This window comes from Phoca vitulina, unplaced genomic scaffold (assembly GCF_004348235.1).
Source record: "Phoca vitulina isolate PV1807 unplaced genomic scaffold, GSC_HSeal_1.0 scaffold16, whole genome shotgun sequence".
Lineage (NCBI taxonomy): Eukaryota > Metazoa > Chordata > Mammalia > Carnivora > Phocidae > Phoca > Phoca vitulina.
The window spans coordinates 33,476,971-33,495,419 of NW_022589719.1; the positions used below are offsets into that span (position 1 = coordinate 33,476,971).

The 18,449-nt window shown below is 64.7% G+C and overlaps 2 protein-coding genes across 6 annotated transcripts; both read left to right on the top strand.

The window, feature by feature from the left end:
* The first annotated feature begins 141 nt into the window (after positions 1–141).
* On the top strand, positions 142–4,458 carry NDUFS8 (NADH:ubiquinone oxidoreductase core subunit S8). 2 transcript variants are annotated; one of them, XM_032414210.1, is made up of 7 exons: positions 142–208; positions 1,535–1,592; positions 1,686–1,736; positions 2,293–2,382; positions 2,479–2,651; positions 4,060–4,188; positions 4,273–4,458. In XM_032414210.1, exons 2-7 carry the CDS (start codon positions 1,535–1,537, stop codon positions 4,402–4,404), a joined length of 633 nt encoding a protein of 210 aa, XP_032270101.1. In that variant the 5' UTR covers positions 142–208; the 3' UTR covers positions 4,405–4,458. The 2 variants fall into 2 exon arrangements, with proteins under 2 accessions (XP_032270101.1, XP_032270102.1); XM_032414211.1 differs by lacking the exon at positions 142–208 and adding an exon at positions 227–651.
* A 2,369-nt stretch (positions 4,459–6,827) lies between these two features.
* Positions 6,828–17,928, top strand: TCIRG1 (T cell immune regulator 1, ATPase H+ transporting V0 subunit a3). Of its 4 annotated transcripts, none has more exons than XM_032414962.1 (21): positions 6,838–6,916; positions 8,048–8,111; positions 9,344–9,464; positions 9,823–9,901; positions 10,718–10,938; positions 11,025–11,110; positions 11,320–11,446; positions 11,529–11,611; positions 11,711–11,804; positions 11,891–12,103; positions 12,714–12,858; positions 14,672–14,811; positions 14,883–15,040; positions 15,124–15,214; positions 15,797–15,915; positions 16,009–16,222; positions 16,485–16,607; positions 16,729–16,833; positions 16,918–17,035; positions 17,287–17,464; positions 17,544–17,928. In XM_032414962.1, exons 3-21 carry the CDS (start codon positions 9,348–9,350, stop codon positions 17,617–17,619), a joined length of 2,487 nt encoding a protein of 828 aa, XP_032270853.1. In that variant the 5' UTR covers positions 6,838–6,916; positions 8,048–8,111; positions 9,344–9,347; the 3' UTR covers positions 17,620–17,928. The 4 variants fall into 4 exon arrangements, with proteins under 4 accessions (XP_032270854.1, XP_032270853.1, XP_032270856.1 ...); XM_032414965.1 differs by having other exon boundaries at positions 11,969–12,103; XM_032414964.1 differs by lacking the exon at positions 6,838–6,916 and adding an exon at positions 6,961–7,407.
* The last annotated feature ends 521 nt before the right edge of the window (positions 17,929–18,449 follow it).

Below are 18,449 nucleotides of genomic sequence, written 5' to 3' on the forward strand. Positions count from 1 at the left end.
CAAGAGTCGGCCCTCCCCTAGCCAATCAAAGGAAAGATGCTCTGGATCCCGCCTCCTTCAGCTGCGCCACTGGCCAATCAAGCCACACCGTAAAAGATGGGCGAGGAAAAGGTGAAACCAGCCGGTCCAATGGCAGCGTCTCAGAGTGTAGGCTCCGCCCCTCGGCGGACAGGCCGCTCAGCAAGGGAAGGAGCGAGAGCGTTTCAAGGTAGGTGTTGGGGCTCAGCTGTTAAAAGCCGGGCCTGGGCGGTGCGGCGTCGGGGGTGAGTGTGGTGCTCTCCTCGGCCCCGCCGGCTCTGCGGCCGGGCTTCATCTCGGCCTGCTCAGGGCTGGCGGTCCAGGTGTCCTTCGGCGTGCCGCGGGCGGACCCGGGAGCCGGCACCGCCAAGGCGCATGCCCCGCCCGCGTCCGTGGGGTCGGAGGTCACGGGGAAGGTCCGGGCAGGTGTCAGGCTAGAGGGCGCCTGGCGCTGGAGTCAGCGGTCCGAGGAGAGGGGCCCGCGGGAAGTCATCTGTCACGGGAGGGTCACTTTTTGAGCTTCGGCTAGATGCCAGGCTCTGGGCACGTACAACCCCCTTCGCTCTCATGACCCCCATTTAACAGATGAGAAAACGTGCAAGATGACCTCACCCGCCCAAGGTCACTTGGCAGGTGGGGAGACCGTTCCAGAAGGACCTTGATGGTGGGGAAAGGAATGTGGTCCCGAGGGTTATTAAGCCTTTAAAGGGTTTCGCGCGCGTGGGGGGGGGAGCGGGGGGAAGGAGTCCGGCCTGAGTTCACGTACTGGTCCCCCACCCCCCAGTGTGTGTGACTTTGGGCAAGTCACTTAACACGGCTGAGCTTCAGCTTCTCATCTGGGCCTCTCGTGGGGTCCTTGTAAGGACCGGATGACAGTGTGTGTGACCCCCAACACAGTGCCTGACACCGTGAGCTTTCAATCCTGGTGACTGCTGGCAGTGTTATTTGGGTCAGATCCGGGGAGGATGAACAGGGGAGGGGAGAGATAGAAGGGATGGATTTTAAAGATTTCTTAGATGGTGAGATAAGATGGGACACGGGATGGGGGGGCCGCGCCTGGGTGGCTCAGTCGTTAAGCATCTGCCTTTGGCTCAGGTCATGATCCCCGGGTCCTGGGATCGAGCCCCACATCGGGCTCCCTGCTCCACAGGGAGTTTGCTTCTCCCTCTGCCTGCCGCTCCCCCGCTTGTGTTCCCTCTCTCACTGTGTCTCTCTCTCTCTGTCAAGTAAATATATAAAATCTTTTAAAAATTAAAAAAAAAAAAAAAAAAAAAAAGGACACAGCGTCCACAGATACTCCCTAACTGTTATCCCCAGCCGAGCTGGGTCAGGTTTGCAGGGCTGGGAGGTGCCGCTCTTGGGAGCAGGGAGGCCTTCTGTGCCTCTGTTGGGAATGGGGGTAAATCGGAGACCAGGTGACACAGCGGCACTGAGGTCCGGGCTCCTGCTGTGCCAGAGTTCCTATGGGGACAGGCCTGGGACCCACCCGTGCCTCCCTCCCTTTTCATGCCTGCAGATGCGCTGCCTGACTACCCCAACACTGCTTCGGGCCCTGGCCCAGGCTGCACATGCAGGTAGGACCGAGGGAGCCTTTCCTGGGGTGCAGGGGGGAGCCCAGTCTCCCGACACGAGGCTGCAGCTGCACAGTGTAATCCCTCCCCTTCCAGGGCGTCCCACTGGCCGGAGCCTCCACAGCAGCACAGTGGCAGCGACCTACAGTGAGTCCTGGGGCACCTTGACCCTCAGGCTTTCCTGATCATGAACCTGCCAGAGGCAGGGGTGGAGGCCTAGGTTCTAGTCCTGGCTTTGCCAGAGGCTCCCCCTCTCTGAGCCTCTGTTTCTACTCTGTGTGATGATCAAGACTGGATATGATTCATGGGGGCAGGGTCTGTCAGTGAGGGGGTGGGGAGCCTTCCCTGTGGCCACACATTGAGCTCAGAGCTCCCTTGCGTGGGACAGGGAGGGAGCTGCCAGGTGTGAGGCTCGGGTGTCCGTCCTCTGCCAGGACCTCACCGCCCAAGCCCCTTCCCACCCTCCTCAATTCCTGGGCTCGGACGGCTGCCCACACACAGGGAGAAGTGGGCAAGGACTGCCCGGAGCCAGAGACAGGCCCTGAAGGGCGCTTGCTGAGGCCGGAAGGTTTGATGAATGAACAAGCCCTTGGGGCCCAGCTGGAAGGAAGACGAGGCCCTATCTCCCTGAGTTGGATTCCTCGGGGACATGGGCACATGAGAGGCCCTGCCACGGCCCCTTCTAAACCCACCTCCCCTGCAGAGTTCGTGAACATGCGGGACCCCTCGATGGACATGAAGGCGGTGACCGACAGGGCGGCTCAGACCCTGCTGTGGACTGAGCTCATCCGAGGTGGGCCCTGGGGGAAGGGAGCTTGGCAGGACGGGGGGTGGGCACAGATTGTTAGGGAGGAAGGGCTCCCACCCACCGTGCACCTGCTGCCCACAGGCCTGGGCATGACCCTGAGCTACCTGTTCCGGGAGCCTGCCACCATCAACTACCCATTCGAGAAGGGCCCACTGAGCCCTCGCTTTCGGGGAGAGCATGCGCTGCGTCGGTACCCGTCGGGAGAGGAGCGCTGCATCGCTTGTAAGCTTTGTGAGGCCGTCTGCCCCGCCCAGGTGAGCCCCGGACCCCTGCCACTCACGGGGGAGGCTGCAGCCCTGAGCAGGCCACATGACACCTGTGGGTCCTGCCATCGGGGATCTGGTCAGTGGCGTGAAACCTGGGCTGGGGAGCCACACGGTGGTACCTGAAAGGCTCCAGTCTTGCCCTGAACGCAGCAGCAGTTTTAGGATCTCTGTGTGTGTGCCTGTCACCAGCCCCAAGGACACACGTGCCACAGCTGAGGCCCTCCCTGCCCCCGGGTGCTGCTCCTTTGAGCCCCCAGCATTAGTTCTGTTGGAGGGCCCTACACGGACCCCCCCCGGAGTCAGGACCCGTTAGCGTAGGAACACATCCAGTTGGGGCGCCCGGGTGGCTTAGTTAAGCGGCCGACTCTTGGTTTCGGCTCAGGTCATGATCTCAGGATCATGAGATCAAGTCCCACATCGGGCTCTGCGCTGAGTGCGGAGTCTGCTTGGATTCTCTCTGTCCCTCTGCCCCTCCCCCCTGTCCCCTGCACGCACTCCGTCTCTCTCTCAAATAAATAAATCTTTAAAACAAAAGAAAAGAAAGGAAAGATGCAGTTGAGGCTCTCAGGCAGACCCATGGGCAGGCCCAGCCGGAGCGCCAGGCACTGTGGTCGGTCACCGTCCACACAGTGAGCGCCCCCTCCCAGCGGCTGCTGCAGGCCATGGGCCGCGGCCTTGATGTCTCTGATCCTGGAGCACAGGAAGGCCATGAGCACCGGGCATGGACCAGGCACTGTTCCAGCTCATGACTTACTTTTATAGCAACTCCAGGACGTAGAGGTTGTTTCCCCCATTTTTATAGAGGAAACTGAGGCGCGAAAAAACAAGGCTACCAGCCTAAGGTCCCATTGAATCGTGGGCATTACACTCCTGGGGACACATGAGGGCCTTTGGCAAACCCCCTTTAAACATTCTTCTGGCCGTGGGAGGCCCCAGGCCTTCTCGCTGCTGGCACAGGCCGTACCCAGAAACTGAGGGTTAAGGACCTACCTCGAGTCTGGGCTTTGCCCCTCACTTGCTGTGTGGCTTTGGGAAGCCCTTCAACTTCTCTGAGTCTCATCCATGAAAGGGGGATAACGATGTAAATGGGAGGGTTCAGTATACAATGACCAGCAGTCGAGCAAGTCCTGGGGACCCCCCCCCCCCGGGGCCGCAGGTGCTGCAGTGAACACAGCACGTTACAGCCCTCCCCCCGTGAGACCTGGGCTCCAGCAGCAGGTGCCGGCGCTTAACAAAAGTGGCAGCTAGGGCAGCGTGACGGGGGCCTCTCGGGAGAGGCAGTGGGAAGGGCACATCAGGCTGAGAGCGGGTGGCAGGTCTGCTCTGGGGCCCTGGGGTGAGCCCCCAGGAGGGGGCAGACACGAGCAGTCAGGGACGCCCGGTACCCCTCTCCCAGGCCATCACCATCGAGGCTGAGCCGCGGGCCGATGGCAGCCGCCGGACCACCCGTTACGACATCGACATGACCAAGTGCATCTACTGCGGCTTCTGCCAGGAGGCCTGCCCGGTGGACGCCATCGTCGAGGTGAGCGGGCCTGGGGTGGGCAGGGGCCGGGGGCAGAGGCTCTTCGGAGGGGCCTAACGGGGCCGCACCTGCACCCGCCCACAGGGCCCCAACTTCGAGTTCTCCACCGAGACGCACGAGGAGCTCCTGTACAACAAGGAGAAGCTGCTCAGCAACGGGGACAAGTGGGAGGCCGAGATCGCCGCCAACATCCAGGCCGACTACCTCTACCGCTGACGCCCCCGCCCGGCTGGCCCGCGGCCCCTGCCGCCCAATAAAAAAGCTCTGCCCTCCCGCACTGCCTCTGTCCTGACTCAGGCCGGGACGGTGCAGCCCGTGGGTCCCTCCCCTCGCAGGCCCTTCAGGGGAGCTAGCGGAGGTGACCTGGCCTTCCCGTGGGACTCTGGGGGCCATGGCTGGGCCGCCAGCCCCCCCCTGCTGCGCACACTTCTTCCTGGGCATGCTCCCCAGGGCTTAGTCTCGGGTCTGCTGTCCCCACGATCCTGGATGTCCAAAGGGTAGGGCCACGCACAGCTACGGCCCTACGGCTCTCGAGTCTCCTGAGGCTTCGGGCAGAAGGCCAGCGAGTGGGGGAACCTCAGAAAGGTCAGGGTGTCCTTGTTGGGGGCAGGGAGAGGCCTGCTCCAGGGCAGCAGTCACAAGGAGGTGACGCAGGCCCTGCTGCCCCTGAGCTGGCCTTGCCTCATCTCCAGCCACATCCCCTTTCTGCCCCAAGTTCCCCAGAGCTGGCTGCAGGGCTTGGCTGCTGCCCTCGGAACTTCTGCTTTGCGATCCAGCAGAGGTGTGGTTCTCTGCGGGGCCGTGTGCTGGGGCCGTGTGCTAGCCCCGTGTGGATGGAGCGGCGAAAAGCCGCCCCCCCGGGACTCGGTGCCAGGCACCGTGAAAGGGCTTCAGCCTGTCCCCAGCTGTGAGCACACCAGCTCAGAGAAGGAAGCGACTTGCTCGGGATCACACAGCATGTGTCCCATGAAAACACGAGCTCAGGTCAGGGATCTGGGCCCCTCCTTCCTTTTCCACCGTTTCCAAAAGCACTCTACAAAACACTAACCTCCCGTGATGCTTTGTCTAAAGAAAAGAGAGGAGAGTTGTTCCATGGACCAGTCAGCATGGGAAATGCCCCAAGTGCCCTCTTTCCTCGGATAGGCACTTCATGTGAGCACATTCAAGGCTCTGAGAAGGCCTGTAGCAAAGAACCCTAGCCTTCTCCAGCTCATTCCCTTTGTTCGTGACTGCTGACACCTGGGCCATCGTCCTGGTGCTGAAGTGGTCAGGCCCTGCCTGGGCCCCCACAGCCTAAGGAACAAGGCGCAGAGGTGAGAAAGGGCAGGACCCGAAGGGAAGAGCAGAACCTAGGAAGTGTCCGTGTGCCCAGCGCCCTGCAGCCCTAGTGGCTGTGGGAGGCAGGAGCCCTGCAGTAATGAGACGGGCTTGCCAATCCTAGATCACCTCTAACTGCACTTTTCCCAGATAGAACCAGCATTAGATCATTGTCATGGAGCCTATATTTGTACACACAACACATCTGTTAGAAATGGGTCAGACTGTCCAGCTCCTGACTTGGTTCTTTCCTTTTCTGACTGGTCAGAAACTTTGTGCGTGATTCAGGAGGGTCCTTCTAATGCCGTTTTGTAACAGCGGGGTTCCGGTTTCCCCTGCACCAGGAAGTATTGGCCTGAGGGCCCCACTGGTGCTCAGTTTGGTTGTGTTGAGGGTCCCCCCCCGGAAACGGGCCTATGATGCCCCAGAACTGGGTCCCCCCATTTTTCTGAGGATGTTGACCTTGGCTGTAACTGTTTCCACCCCCAGCTCTGGGGCTCTGTTTGCCGACAGCTCCCCTACCCCTCAGAGGACCTTGCCATGTGAGGTTCAAGGATCACCAGAGCTGAGAGGCCCCCTGTCCCTCCTGTCCCCAGTGGGTATGGTCCTGGCCTGTCCAAAGTGCAGGCAGCTGGACATTCGTGACCTCCGTTCAGGGGTGCTGGGACATGACCAAGCGGGGAGCTCATTAGCAAAGTCACTGGGACACCCCCAGCCACAGGACGAGCAGCAACTACCATTGGGTGCCCTGCCCTGAGTGGAACAACACAGCCATGGCCCAGCCCTCAGTATTCCGGTGCCATTGAGGAAAAATGCCCAGAGAGGGGCAGCATCCACCCAAGAGCACAGAGCCCTGGGCCTGGAGCCTAGGTGGGCCCTAGGTCTGGGTGGTCAGAGGCAGGAAGGTGTAAGGACGGGTGCAAATGCGGCTTCAGGAAAGGGGTCCCAGAGGTGGGGAAGCGGGCTGGGGACACGCGGCTCTTGGACCCAAGCCTCAGTGTTTTGGGGTCCCATCAGCGAGCCCTCTAGGTGGGGGGGGGGTTCCCATCCTCGAGCCCCGGAGGCCTCCCCGCACCCGCATCCCGGCCACGTAGGCGGGCGCGGTCGGCGCTGCTTGGTGTCTCCGCTCGGGTCTCCCGGCCTCCCCGCCCCACGCCCCCAGTGGTCCCCCAGCCTCCCGCGAGGAGGCGAGGGCGGGCAGGGTCGCCGCCCGAGCCCTGCCTCCCCGCCGGCAGCTCGCGGGACTCCGGTGCCCCTCCCCACCAGGCCCGGACGGGGCGGGGCGGGGCTTCCGTGGTCCCGCCCCTTGCGGCCCCGCCCGCCGGGGAAAGTGAGTTGCGTGGGCGCCGCGGCCGGCAGCGCAGAGCCCCGAGCGCAGAGCCGAGCAGCGGCGCGTGCGGCCGACCCTGGGGTGAGTGTGCCCCAGCCGGGGTCTGCAGAGCCCCCCAGCTCCGACTGCCACCCTCGCTTCGCCCTGCCCCGGGAAGGGGTTCCTGGAACCCCCGCCCGGCTGGGTCAGTGCATGCGACTCAAGTCTGCCGGCCCGCCGGGTGTCGGGCCTTGGTGGGGGCCACAGTGGCGACGAGGAGGAGGAGGAGGTGGGGGAAGGGAAGAGGAAGAGGATGGGGAGTTAACAGCCGCTAACTACTGGGCCCAACTCTGCCCATCCCGGTAGTGCTCTGGTGGCGCTCAGGGCTTTCTCTGTGGCATCTTCCTCGGAGGGAGGGACCCATTCTACAGATGAGGAAATTGAGGCCCACCCAACTAGGAAGAGGCAGAGCTAGAGGCAAGTGGGGTCACTCTAACTCTAGAGCCTACCAGTCTGGAATAGGGGAAGCAGCAGGCCGTCTCCTCCAGCTCAGCTCTCATCATCATGGATTAGGGGCTCAGAGGAGAGATCTGGTGGGTTCCTGAAGGAGGAGGGGGGGGGATAGAGTGAGGAGGGGGCTGCAGTCTTGGACTCTGAAGGCCACAGGACTGAGGAAACTTCATTTGCTCCATTAAAAGGAGTGGGGTGGCCCCTGGCTTGGGTAGGGGCCAGGGAGGAGGGGGGGTAAGGGGTGAGCCAGTGGAGTCCTCACATGTGGGGGAGGGGTCTGACCAGGTCCCTCCACACCCCACCCACCCCACCCAAGGGTATTCCCGCCCAAGGGACTTGCCCTAGGCCAAGGCCCTGTGAGTGAGGGGTACCAGGCTGGATTCGCCACAGCCTGGGGCTGCGGCACCCCCTGGGTCCCCAGACCTCGTTCTCTACAACCCCCTCATCTGTGCAGCCCAGCCTTTCAGGGTGCCCTGGGCAGAGAACAGCCCTCCCCTGAGCCCGTACTGTGCACTGGCACTTCCAGACCCGCCTCCGGCCTGACTTGGCCACCGGCTGACCACCTGATCCCAGACCTCACCTCTCCAGATGCACTGACCCGTCCGTTGAAACTCTGTAAAACAAGGGTACAGGGTCCTCTTTCCCCAGGATTGCTGTTAGGTTTCAGTGAGGTAGCATGGGTGAAGGGTTACGTGGAGGCTCTATTTTTGTCGTCTCACTCAGGTCCTGTCTCTCCTGGGGGTGGCAAGTCCCATTTACCCAAAGAGGAAGTAGAGGCCCAGAGAAGGTGAGAGACTCCCCCGAGGACACACAGCCAGTCACAGCTTGAGCCACACTCTGGACCCTGGTCCCTGGCCCTCTGGGGATGGAACCTAGCTCCTCCTGCCCACCCTTCCCTGTCCGGGGCCCAGTACTGCTGCGGTCTCCGGCTCCCTCTCTGCCTTCTCTCCTCTTCCAGGCTGGGGCCGGGGCTGCAGTCCCTATTTAGACTGAAGGAAACCAGGCCCAGGGGAGGAAGTGACCAGCTGGGCAGGGCCCCGCTGGCCCAGACAGCAGGCGGGGCACTTTGGCGCCAAATGATCACCCTCAGTTGGGGACCTCACCCGTGCCCGTCCCCTTCCCTGACACTTTGAGAGCTAAGGAAACTGAGTCCCACAGAGGGGAAGTGGCTGGCCCCAGGCCCCAAGAGCAGCGGCTGTGGAGTCCTGGCTCATGGCTGGGGCATCTGCAGGGCTTCCCCCCGCGGCGTCTGGGCAGGGCCCCGCCAGGCCATCCTGCCCATGTCAGCTTCCACAGTTTCGCTTTCGTGGGTTTCGACACCTGGAAGGCTGTTTCCGCCCCTATTTGGCCATTGGTCGCCAAGCGGTCCAGGCCTCGGTGGGAGGTTCCCCCGCCCTCAGGCCTCTCTGCCCTCAATGAGGCTCCCACCCCCTCAGCACACACAGACACCTCAGGGAGGGAGGGGGCTCCAGCTGCCGGGGGGCGGGGCAGGGACAGCCCCAACCTCAGCCCCGGCTGTCTGTTGTCATGGATGGACACTCCTTGGTGTAGAAGGACAAGGGTTCATGGCCAGCCGAGGGCTGTGGCAGTTAAGAGGCCGGCGGCTGGAGGCGACCCTTGGCCTGGGGCCCCAAGGATGAGTAGGATCTAGGGTGAGGGCAGGTCACAGAGGAGAGACAGTGGGAGCAGAGGGCACGTGGGAGAAGAGCCAGCGGCCACCAGGGCTCGGGGTGGGTGCCTGGGACGGGGCAGAGGCAGCCGGGAAAGAGCTTGGCGGGGGGGGGGGGGTCAGGCCGTGAGGTCAGCCAGGGCGGGCTCCACTCCCAGCTGCACCGCTTACTTCGTGTGTGACCTCAGCACCCCTTCGAGCCTTCCCGGGCCTCAGTTTCCCCATCTGTCAGACGGGGTTGGTAGCAGGACCTTCCATGGATCACGTGAGCCGAGGTGGCCAGAATTCCTAGTCGATGGGGAGCTGTCTGGCCCGCCCTGATGAGCCTTCCGCCCCGGCCCGGCCCGCAGGACCATGGGCTCCATGTTCCGGGGTGAGGAGGTGGCGCTGGTCCAGTTCTTCCTGCCCACACCTGCTGCCTACACCTGCGTGAGCCAGCTTGGCGAGCTGGGTCTCGCGGAGTTCAGAGACGTGAGTGGGGCCGGCCAGGCGCGGGAGGGGGCTCGTCCTGACGCCCCCTGCATGATATACCACCTCCTCCCCAGAGTGGCCCTTGCTCGAATGCCGGCAGCCCCTGCCCCGGGTACGCGGCTCTCTGAAAGGCCAGCCTTCCGGCCGAGGCCACCTTGCCTCCGGGGCCCTGTCGCACCCTCCCCAGAGCACGCAAAGCCTGGTCTGTCTCCAGCTGGGCGTCTGGAGGTTCAGGGCATGTTCGGCACCTTTCTGGGGGGAGGCAGCTATGGCCCGCAGAGAGCCAAGCCCGGGCCCCTGGGTGGGACCTCCCTGGCCCCCTCCCCAGAAATCTGACCCCTCTGTGCGGCAACCACAGCTCAATGCCTCGGTGAGTGCCTTCCAGAGACGCTTCGTGGGGGATGTTCGGCGCTGTGAAGAGCTGGAGAAAACCTTCAGTGAGTTGGCCTCAGGCCCACATCCCAGGCAGGCTTCCTGGAGGAGGTGCCAGTCGAGCTTGGCCTGAAAGGAAGAGTCCTGGCCCCCCAGCTGGAAGACAGAAGGGAGGTCCAGGCCAGGCCCTGCAGAGCCAGGACAGGGCAGCTGGGGTCCGTGGGGTGCCCTTGAGAATGGGGCTCACTTGGAAGAGGCCTCAAATATTGCATGAGGACCTAGGAATTCATCCAGTGGATGCTGGGAAGCACTGTGGTTTCTAAGCAGGGGAGAGGCATGGACAGAGCTTTCTCTGCTACAGATGGACTGGGGTGGGCAGAGGCCGGTATCCAGGGTCAGGTGGCCCAAGGAGCCGCTTCTTCAACCCAGGCAAGAGGGGCCCTTGCCCTGCACTCTGGCAGCCCCTCCCAGGAGGAGCCTATGAGAGGGGAGAATAGAGCATATTCGTTTAATGGTTGGTTAGCTTGACGGATAGCTTTTAAGTCATCAGGCAGGTGGTATGTGCGCCTCCGTGCACGCTCTTGTCCCAGGCCCCCCAGTGCTCTGGCCAGCCTGCCTGGAACACCACTGTGGGACCCAGGCCCTGAGCGGGGCAGTGGCCAAGGGAGAGCAGGGAGGGAGAGCTCACGAGGAGGAGAGCGGACCTTTGGGGCTAGAGGTTTGGCCTGGGGTTTTTCTGGGGGTCTTGGACTCAGCAGCCAGGTGAGTTTGGGGCAGTGTTTGGGACCCCCTAGACATTAGGTGGGCCTTGGCCAACAGCGGCCATGAGCTGGTGCGGGCCCCCGAATGGCCTCCCCTGACGCCCATTGCTCTGCACCCAGCGTTCCTGCAAGAGGAGGTGCGGCGGGCTGGGCTGGTGCTACCCCCACCCGAGGGGAGACTGCTGGCACCCCCACCCCGTGACCTGCTGCGCATCCAGGAGGAGACGGATCGCCTGGCCCGGGAGCTCCGGGACGTGCGGGGCAACCAGCAGTCCTTGCGGGCCCAGCTGCACCAGCTGCAGCTGCATTCCGCCGTGCTGGGCCAGGGCCACCACCTCCCGGTCAGCGCCAGCCCTGGGATGGGAGGGCAGGGGGTGCCAGGCCCCCACGTGGGCACGCGGGGCTCACGGTGCCTCTTGGCTCGCAGTTGGCAGCCGCCCCCACGGATGGGCTCTTGGAAAGAAGCCCCCTGCTCCAGCCCCCGGGGGGGTCCCACCAGGACCTGAGAGTCAAGTAAGTAAGGGGCGCTTCAAGCTCTTTCCTGTCGGACTCCTCGTCCAGTGCTCTCCTCCTCCACTCTCAGACTGCCCCCAGCCTCCTCCTTCAGGCCCAGAATCTCCCTCGCTCGTGGGAGTTTCCCCTCTTCTGGCCCGGCCTCCTCCCGGGGAGCAGGGCGGGTGTGCCTGCTTGGCCGTCCTGAGCAGGGTGGCCGGGCCCCGCAGCTTCGTGGCAGGGGCTGTGAAGCCCACCAAGGCCGCCGCCCTGGAGCGCCTGCTCTGGAGGGCCTGCCGGGGCTTCCTCATCGCCAGCTTCAGGGAGACGGAGCAGCAGCTGGAGGACCCGGTGACGGTGAGGGCCAGGGAGGCCCGGGCGGGGGGCGGCGGCGGCGGGGGGCGGCGGGCCTCCCGGTAAAGCGGGCCCCCTCCCGCAGGGTGAGCCTGCCACATGGATGACCTTCGTCATCTCCTACTGGGGCGAGCAGATTGGGCAGAAGATCCGCAAGATCACGGACTGGTGATGACCCTGGTGCCCCCCCCCCCCGGCCCATCCGCCGCCCTGCACAACCAGGGCCCCCTGCCCGCCCCCCACTCATGCCGCCCCCTCCCCCGCCAGCTTCCACTGCCACGTGTTCCCGTTCGTGGAGCAGGAGGAGGGCCGCCTCGGGGCCCTGCAGCAGCTGCAGCAACAGAGCCTCGAGCTGCAGGAGGTGGGCGCCCGCTCGCGGCCCCTGCTGGACGCCCCGCCGGCCCCTGGCCGCACCCCGCCCTCGCTCACCCCCGGCTCTGGCCTCAGGTCCTGGGGGAGACGGAGCGCTTCCTGAGCCAGGTGCTGGGCCGGGTGCAGCAGCTGCTGCCGCCCTGGCAGGTGCAGATCCGCAAGATGAAGGCGGTGTACCTGGTGCTCAACCAGTGCAGCGTGAGTGCCACGCACAAGTGCCTCATCGCCGAGGGCTGGTGCGCCTCCAGCGACCTGCCCACCCTTCAGCAGGTGCTGCAGGGCAGCTCGGTGAGTGCGGGGGGGGGGGCTGGAGGGGGCCCTCCCGCACTCCCCTTCTCCCAGCACGCTGCCTGTTCCCGGGCTCCCCGTCCTTCAGGGAGTCTGCCCTGAGGACCTGGCCCAAGCCCTCCCGCTCCTGCTGTCGGAAGCCCGGGGAGGGGCCAGAGCACCCGGGAGGCCGGCTCAACAGGCACTGGCCCCCGAGATCTTGAGCCACTGGAGGGAGCCTCAGGCTACTCATCTGTGAAATGGGTGTGATGGCCCTCTAGGGGTCGCATAGCGTGCCTACCGGCAGGCTGCACACCCCTAGTAGGTGCTCACACGTGGCAAGGGGCCTCCCTCTCCTGGGCCACCTGGATAAGCAGCATCCTCCTGTTTCCCAAGCGAATTCTGGTCCAGCTGATCTCGGGCTCTCCCTGAGTCACCCTGAATTGGGGCAGGTGGGGCTGCTGGTCCTATTTCACAGAGAGGGGAGAGGGGAGGGGCTGTCCCAGATCTCCCGGGTGCCTGCGCGGTGAGCCCCACATCTCCAGCTGGGTCTGGCTGGGGGGTGTCAGAGGGTCCCTGAAGGCCTCCCGCCGTCAGTCTCATGTGTCTGTCTGCCCCTCGGGTGCCCCAGAGTGAGGCGGGTGTGAGCGCCGTGGTTCACCGCATCCCCTGCCGGGACATGCCCCCCACACTCATCCGTACCAACCGCTTCACGGCCAGCTTCCAAGGCATCGTGGACGCCTACGGCGTGGGCCGCTACCAGGAGGTCAACCCGGGTGAGAGCCGGGGAGCCCCCAGCCCGGGAGGGCGGCATCTCCACACTGGGCCTGTCCTGCCCCCTTAAGATGAGAAGCACACTCCCATCATGTTGGGGAGCAGGGGGAGGCATCGTGCAAGCTTTATGTTTACCCCCAGCAACTGCCCCCCCGCCCAGTCAAGCTTGCAAGGGATCCAGCACAAGGTGGTGCAAAGAACAGGCTTTGCAGCATGAAGGGCTCAAGTTTGAGGTCTGACTCGCTTACCCTGGCCCATTTCTTAAGTTTCTCTGAGCCTCCGTTTCCACATCTATAAAATGGGAATAAGAGTTCGGCCCTCAGAGCAGGCTGAGAAGGCTGACAGATTGCAGATCAGCAGTCCCCGAGGCCACAGTCAGCCTGCCGAGCTGCTTCGTCCGGCCCCACTGTGTGTTTAAGAAGTTTGACTTGGGTGCTGTCGGGTTCTCCCAGAAGCGGGCCCTGAGGGGGGGAGTCTGGCGCAAGTGGCCTATGAAGAGAGGTGCTGCTGGGAGAAACCAGTAGGGAAGCAGCTGAGGGGTGGGGAGTTGGGGGGCAGGCAGGGGGCCGTGGCATCTGCCTGTCACCTGCCCAGTTCTGCTGCCTCCAGGCTGCTGCAGTGTGGTCAGTGGCCCAGCACGCTCCCCGTGTCACTGGGTGGGGACCGCAGTGGGTCTCAGCCCAGAGAATGGGTGTGGGAGGTGAGCCGTGGTGGGGCCCATTTTCGGAGTCATAGGCCAGGGAAGGGTCCGGCATGAGCTGGTGGGCTAGAGGCAGGGCGCACGGCCCCCCAGCGCGGTATAGGCAGGACACGAGGATGGACCGTGAGGCCGAGTGAACGATGACCGGGGTCACGTGCAGTCCTTTGGGGCCTGCCATCCCTGCAGGATCTGCGTCGCGGAGCTTGAGCTGGGGCCCGCATCCCGTGTCACATGCTCGTGGTTCCTCTGTGTTAGCAGAGGCCCGTCCAGTTAGAACAAGCCTGATCACCAGATAGCCACGGTTTGTGGGGCTGATGATCAGCCACCAGGCCTCGGGGCGTTCACCCTGGGAGGTAGGAGGCGGCTCGGGCTGCTGTAACAAAGCACCACAGATGGGGGCCCTTCCAGGTGTCTCTCGTCTCCTGGTCCGGAGGCCGGAAGTCCGAGATCCCGGCGTCAGGTGCTTCCTTCAGGGGAGACGGCTCCAGGGGGGCCTCTGCTCTGGGCCGGGAGACGGCCAGCTTCCTGCTGAAATGGCGGTGGCCTCCCACTGAATGGGTCTGGGGACCTTCACATCTGTGAAGATCCCGCCTCCACATTCGGGTCGCCTTCTGAGGGGCTAGGACTCCAGCTCCTCTTCTCGGGAGGGACACGACTCAGCTCGGAACAGGGACGCGCACTTCAGTCCTGTAACTCCCGTTAGGGATTTGGCCCATTTTACTGAAGGGAAAGCGAGACCTCAGAGGTGACGTGACCAGCTCGGCTTTCTGGGACTTGCCACGTGCCCGTCAGGATGGCCACGGGCTCTCGGTCCTTTCTGAGCTTCTGCTTACGGCTCTGGCAATAACCCCGGCGGGAGCTGGTTTGCACCGAGTGCTGCGGCCCGCCAATCCCGCCCCTGGATAGACTCGCAGACCGAGCCCTGCGAAGTCGGAGTGCTGCTGCCTCCGGTGTACAGATGGGGAAACCGAGGTTCAGAGAGGCTGAGTCACTAGCCCGTGGTCACACAGCCAGGACACGCGGTCTGGCGTCCCTGCCTCGCCAGCACTCCCTCCACGTTTCCCCGGGTCCCAGCTGCGCACGTGCCCCTGACCGCCTGGCCCCTCTGCCCGCAGCGCCCTACACCATCATCACCTTCCCCTTCCTCTTCGCCGTGATGTTCGGGGACGTGGGCCACGGGCTGCTCATGTTCCTCTTCGCCCTGGCCATGGTGCTCGCCGAGAACCGGCCGGCCGTGAAGGCGGCGCAGAACGAGGTGAGGGGGGGCGGGGCGCGGGGTGGGGGGGGAGGGCCGGGGCCACCCCTCATGGCGCCCCCCGCCCCTAGATCTGGCGGACCTTCTTCAGTGGCCGCTACCTGCTGCTGCTCATGGGGCTGTTCTCCGTCTACACCGGCTTCATCTACAATGAGTGCTTCAGCCGCGCCACCACCATCTTCCCCTCGGGCTGGAGCGTGGCGGCCATGGCCACCCAGTCCGGCTGGAGGTGAGGCCCGGCCGCGGCCCCCGCAGCCCCCACGGTCCCCGCGGCCCCCGGCAGCCCCTGACCGCCCGCCCTTGTTGCCACAGCGACGCGTTCCTGGCCGAGCACCCGCTGCTCACCCTGGACCCCGCAGTCAGCGGTGTCTTCCTGGGACCCTACCCCTTCGGCATTGACCCCGTGAGTCCCGGCCACTTGCTGTGGGGGGGCGCGGGCAGGTGGGAGGGCCGGGCCGGGGCTCCTGCGCTAACCCTGACCCAGCCTCGACCCTGATGCTAGCCCGCACCCTCGCCCTCCTTCCGCCACATCTGCGAGCCCCTCCCGAGGGCCTGGCCTGGTGGTGGGTGCGGGAGGTGCGGGGTCTGCAAGGACGAGGGGCCCACCTTGCAGCAGCCCCTTCAGAGCAGAGAGGAGCGCGTGGCGGCGAGGGCAGCGTGGCTTGCTCGGAGCCCGCCGGGCTGGGCACTGTTGTGTCCTGTCCGTGCGCCAGGACGTGGTACCGTCCTGGTGGTTGTGCCGCGAGGTCCACGTTAGCGCTGCTCCCGTTTCACCGACGAGGACGCAGAGGCACAGGAGGTCACAGGGGCAGGGGCAGCTGGTGGGGAGGAGCTGGGGTTTGGGCCCCGGTTGCCTGGCCTGTGTGGGCACTCCACCGTTCCCTTCTGCCGCCCCGCAGCGGACCCCGCCGGGGGCAGAGGGGCTGCCGAGAGGGACGTGGGCAGGGAGGCCCCTGCATGACACCCGTCCCTCCTGCCACCCCAGGTCTGGAGCCTGGCCGTTAACCACCTGAGCTTCCTCAACTCCTTCAAGATGAAGATGTCCATCATCCTCGGGGTCACCCACATGACCTTCGGGGTGGTCCTGGGAGTCTTCAACCACGTGTGAGGGCCTGGGCTCCCGGGGAGGGTGGGGGCACCGGGCCAGGCGGGGCCAGGGCGGCCCGGTGGCTGACCTGGTGACCGCCCCCCCCCCAGGCACTTTGGCCAGTGGCACCGGCTGCTCCTGGAGACGCTGCCCGAGCTGATCTTCCTGCTGGGGCTCTTCGGCTACCTCGTCTTCCTGGTCATCTACAAGTGGTTGCGGGTCTCAGCCGCCGGCGCTGCGACAGCCCCCAGCATCCTCATCCACTTCATCAACATGTTCCTCTTCTCCCACAGCCCCACCAACCAGCCCCTCTTCCCCGGGCAGGTAGGCCGGGGCGGGCACCTCACCTGAGCGGCAGGATCCTCATCTGCGAAGCGGGGATGCAGGCCCGAGGCTGTGAGCCAGGGAGGTGGAGGGACGGCGGGAAGCCCCCCTTGGGAGTGGCGCCCTGGGGGCTGGCAGCTCCTCCCCCAGGACCCTGGCTTAGCGAGGGGCCCTGGGGGAGGCGGAATGGGCTGCGGGCTCCGGGGGCCCTGAGCCGGGCGCGTGGCTCGCAGAGGCTCACTGGAGGCCCCCCCCCCCGCAGGAGGTGGTGCAGTCCGCACTGGTGGTCCTGGCCCTGGCCACCGTGCCCGTCCTGCTGCTCGGCACACCCCTGTTCCTGCGCTGGCGCCACCGTCGCTCACTGAGGCCCACTGGCCGCCAGCCGGTAGAGGCTCGGGGTGGGGAGGGGGGCATGTGGGGTGATGGCAGGTTCGGCCCCACCCTCGCCGCCCCTCGGCCTCCTGAGTGCTGGGGGCCTGCTGATGCGGCCTGCCCCCCACCCCCAGGAAGAGGACAAGTCCGGGATTCTGGACGACTCCGACGCCTCCATGGCTGGCTGGGGCTCTGAGGAGGAGAAGGCGGGGTGCCCAGGGAATGGAGAGGAGGCCGAGGTGGGTGTGGTCTTCCTGAGTGTGTGTGTGTGTGGGGGGGTGGCTGCCAGCCCGGCTTGCCCCTCACCGCCCCCCACCCCCCAGTTTGTCCTGTCCGAGGTGCTCATGCACCAGGCCATCCACACCATCGAGTTCTGCCTGGGCTGCATCTCCAACACGGCCTCCTACCTGCGTCTCTGGGCCCTGAGCTTGGCCCATGCCCGTGAGTGAGCTGGCCGCCGGCGGGCGGGCTGGCCGGGGGTCAGGCCCTGGCTGCTGCGGACACTCGAGCTGCTGGCCGGGTGGCCTGGGCGGGTCACTGCGCTGGGCCTCAGCATGCCCTCTGTAAAGTGAGGATGTTGGAGGAGGTGCCCCAGTGGCCCCGCGGGGCCGGGGGGGGGGCTTCAGGCTGCCCCGGGGGCCGGGTGGGCACCCCCTGGGCCCTGGCCTCCACTGCTGCCCCCCGATCCCCAGAGCTGTCGGAGGTCCTGTGGGCCATGGTGATGCGTGTGGGCCTGCGCATGGGCCGTGAGTTGGGCGTGGCGGCCGTGGTGCTGGTCCCCGTCTTCGCCGCCTTCGCCGTGCTGACCGTGGCCATCCTGCTGGTGATGGAGGGGCTCTCGGCCTTCCTGCACGCACTGCGGCTGCACTGGTGAGCGGCCCGCCTGGCTGGCCCCGGCCACACGAGGGTCGGGGAGCCTGCCCCTCACCAGCTCCCCCTGTCACCCCAGGGTAGAGTTCCAGAACAAGTTCTACTCAGGCAGTGGCTACAAGCTGAGCCCCTTCACCTTCGCGGAGGAGGACTAGCGCCCACCTGTGGCCACGCCCAGGCCCTGCCCTTACCTGCGGAGACGAGAAATAAAGATGGACTAGGAACTCTGTCTCGGTCCTGTCTGCGGTGCCAGGGGCTGGCGAGGCTGGGGTGGCAGGGCCTGGGCCCTGGGCATGGACTGGTCTCAGCCCATGAGACTCCTGGGGTCATGGACTCCGTGCCCGGCTCTATTATACCACCTTCCTTATGCCGTCACGGGCAGCTGAGCTTGTTGTAGGGTGCAGGGGGGTGGGAGGCCCTGGTCAGGACCTGGGGCCTTGAGAAGCTGGGGAGAGGCCATATGAGCGCATCTGCAGTAACCCCAGAGCCTGGGGCTCAAGTGGGGACACACACGCACACACACACCACACACACCATACACACACACCACACACACCACACACACACACACACGCACATCACACACACAACCACACACACACGCACATCACACACACCACACACACACCCCATACACACACATCACACACACATAAACACACACACCACACACACATAAACACACACACACGCACATCACACACACAACCACACACACACACCATACACACACATCACACACACATAAACACACACACAACCACACACACACGCACATCACACACACCACACACACACCACACACACACATCACACACACATAAACACACACACCACACACACATAAACACACACATAAACACACACACCACACACACCACACACACATAAACACACACACACACACACAAACACACACACACGCACATCACACACACAACCACACACACGCACATCACACACACCACACACACACCATACACAC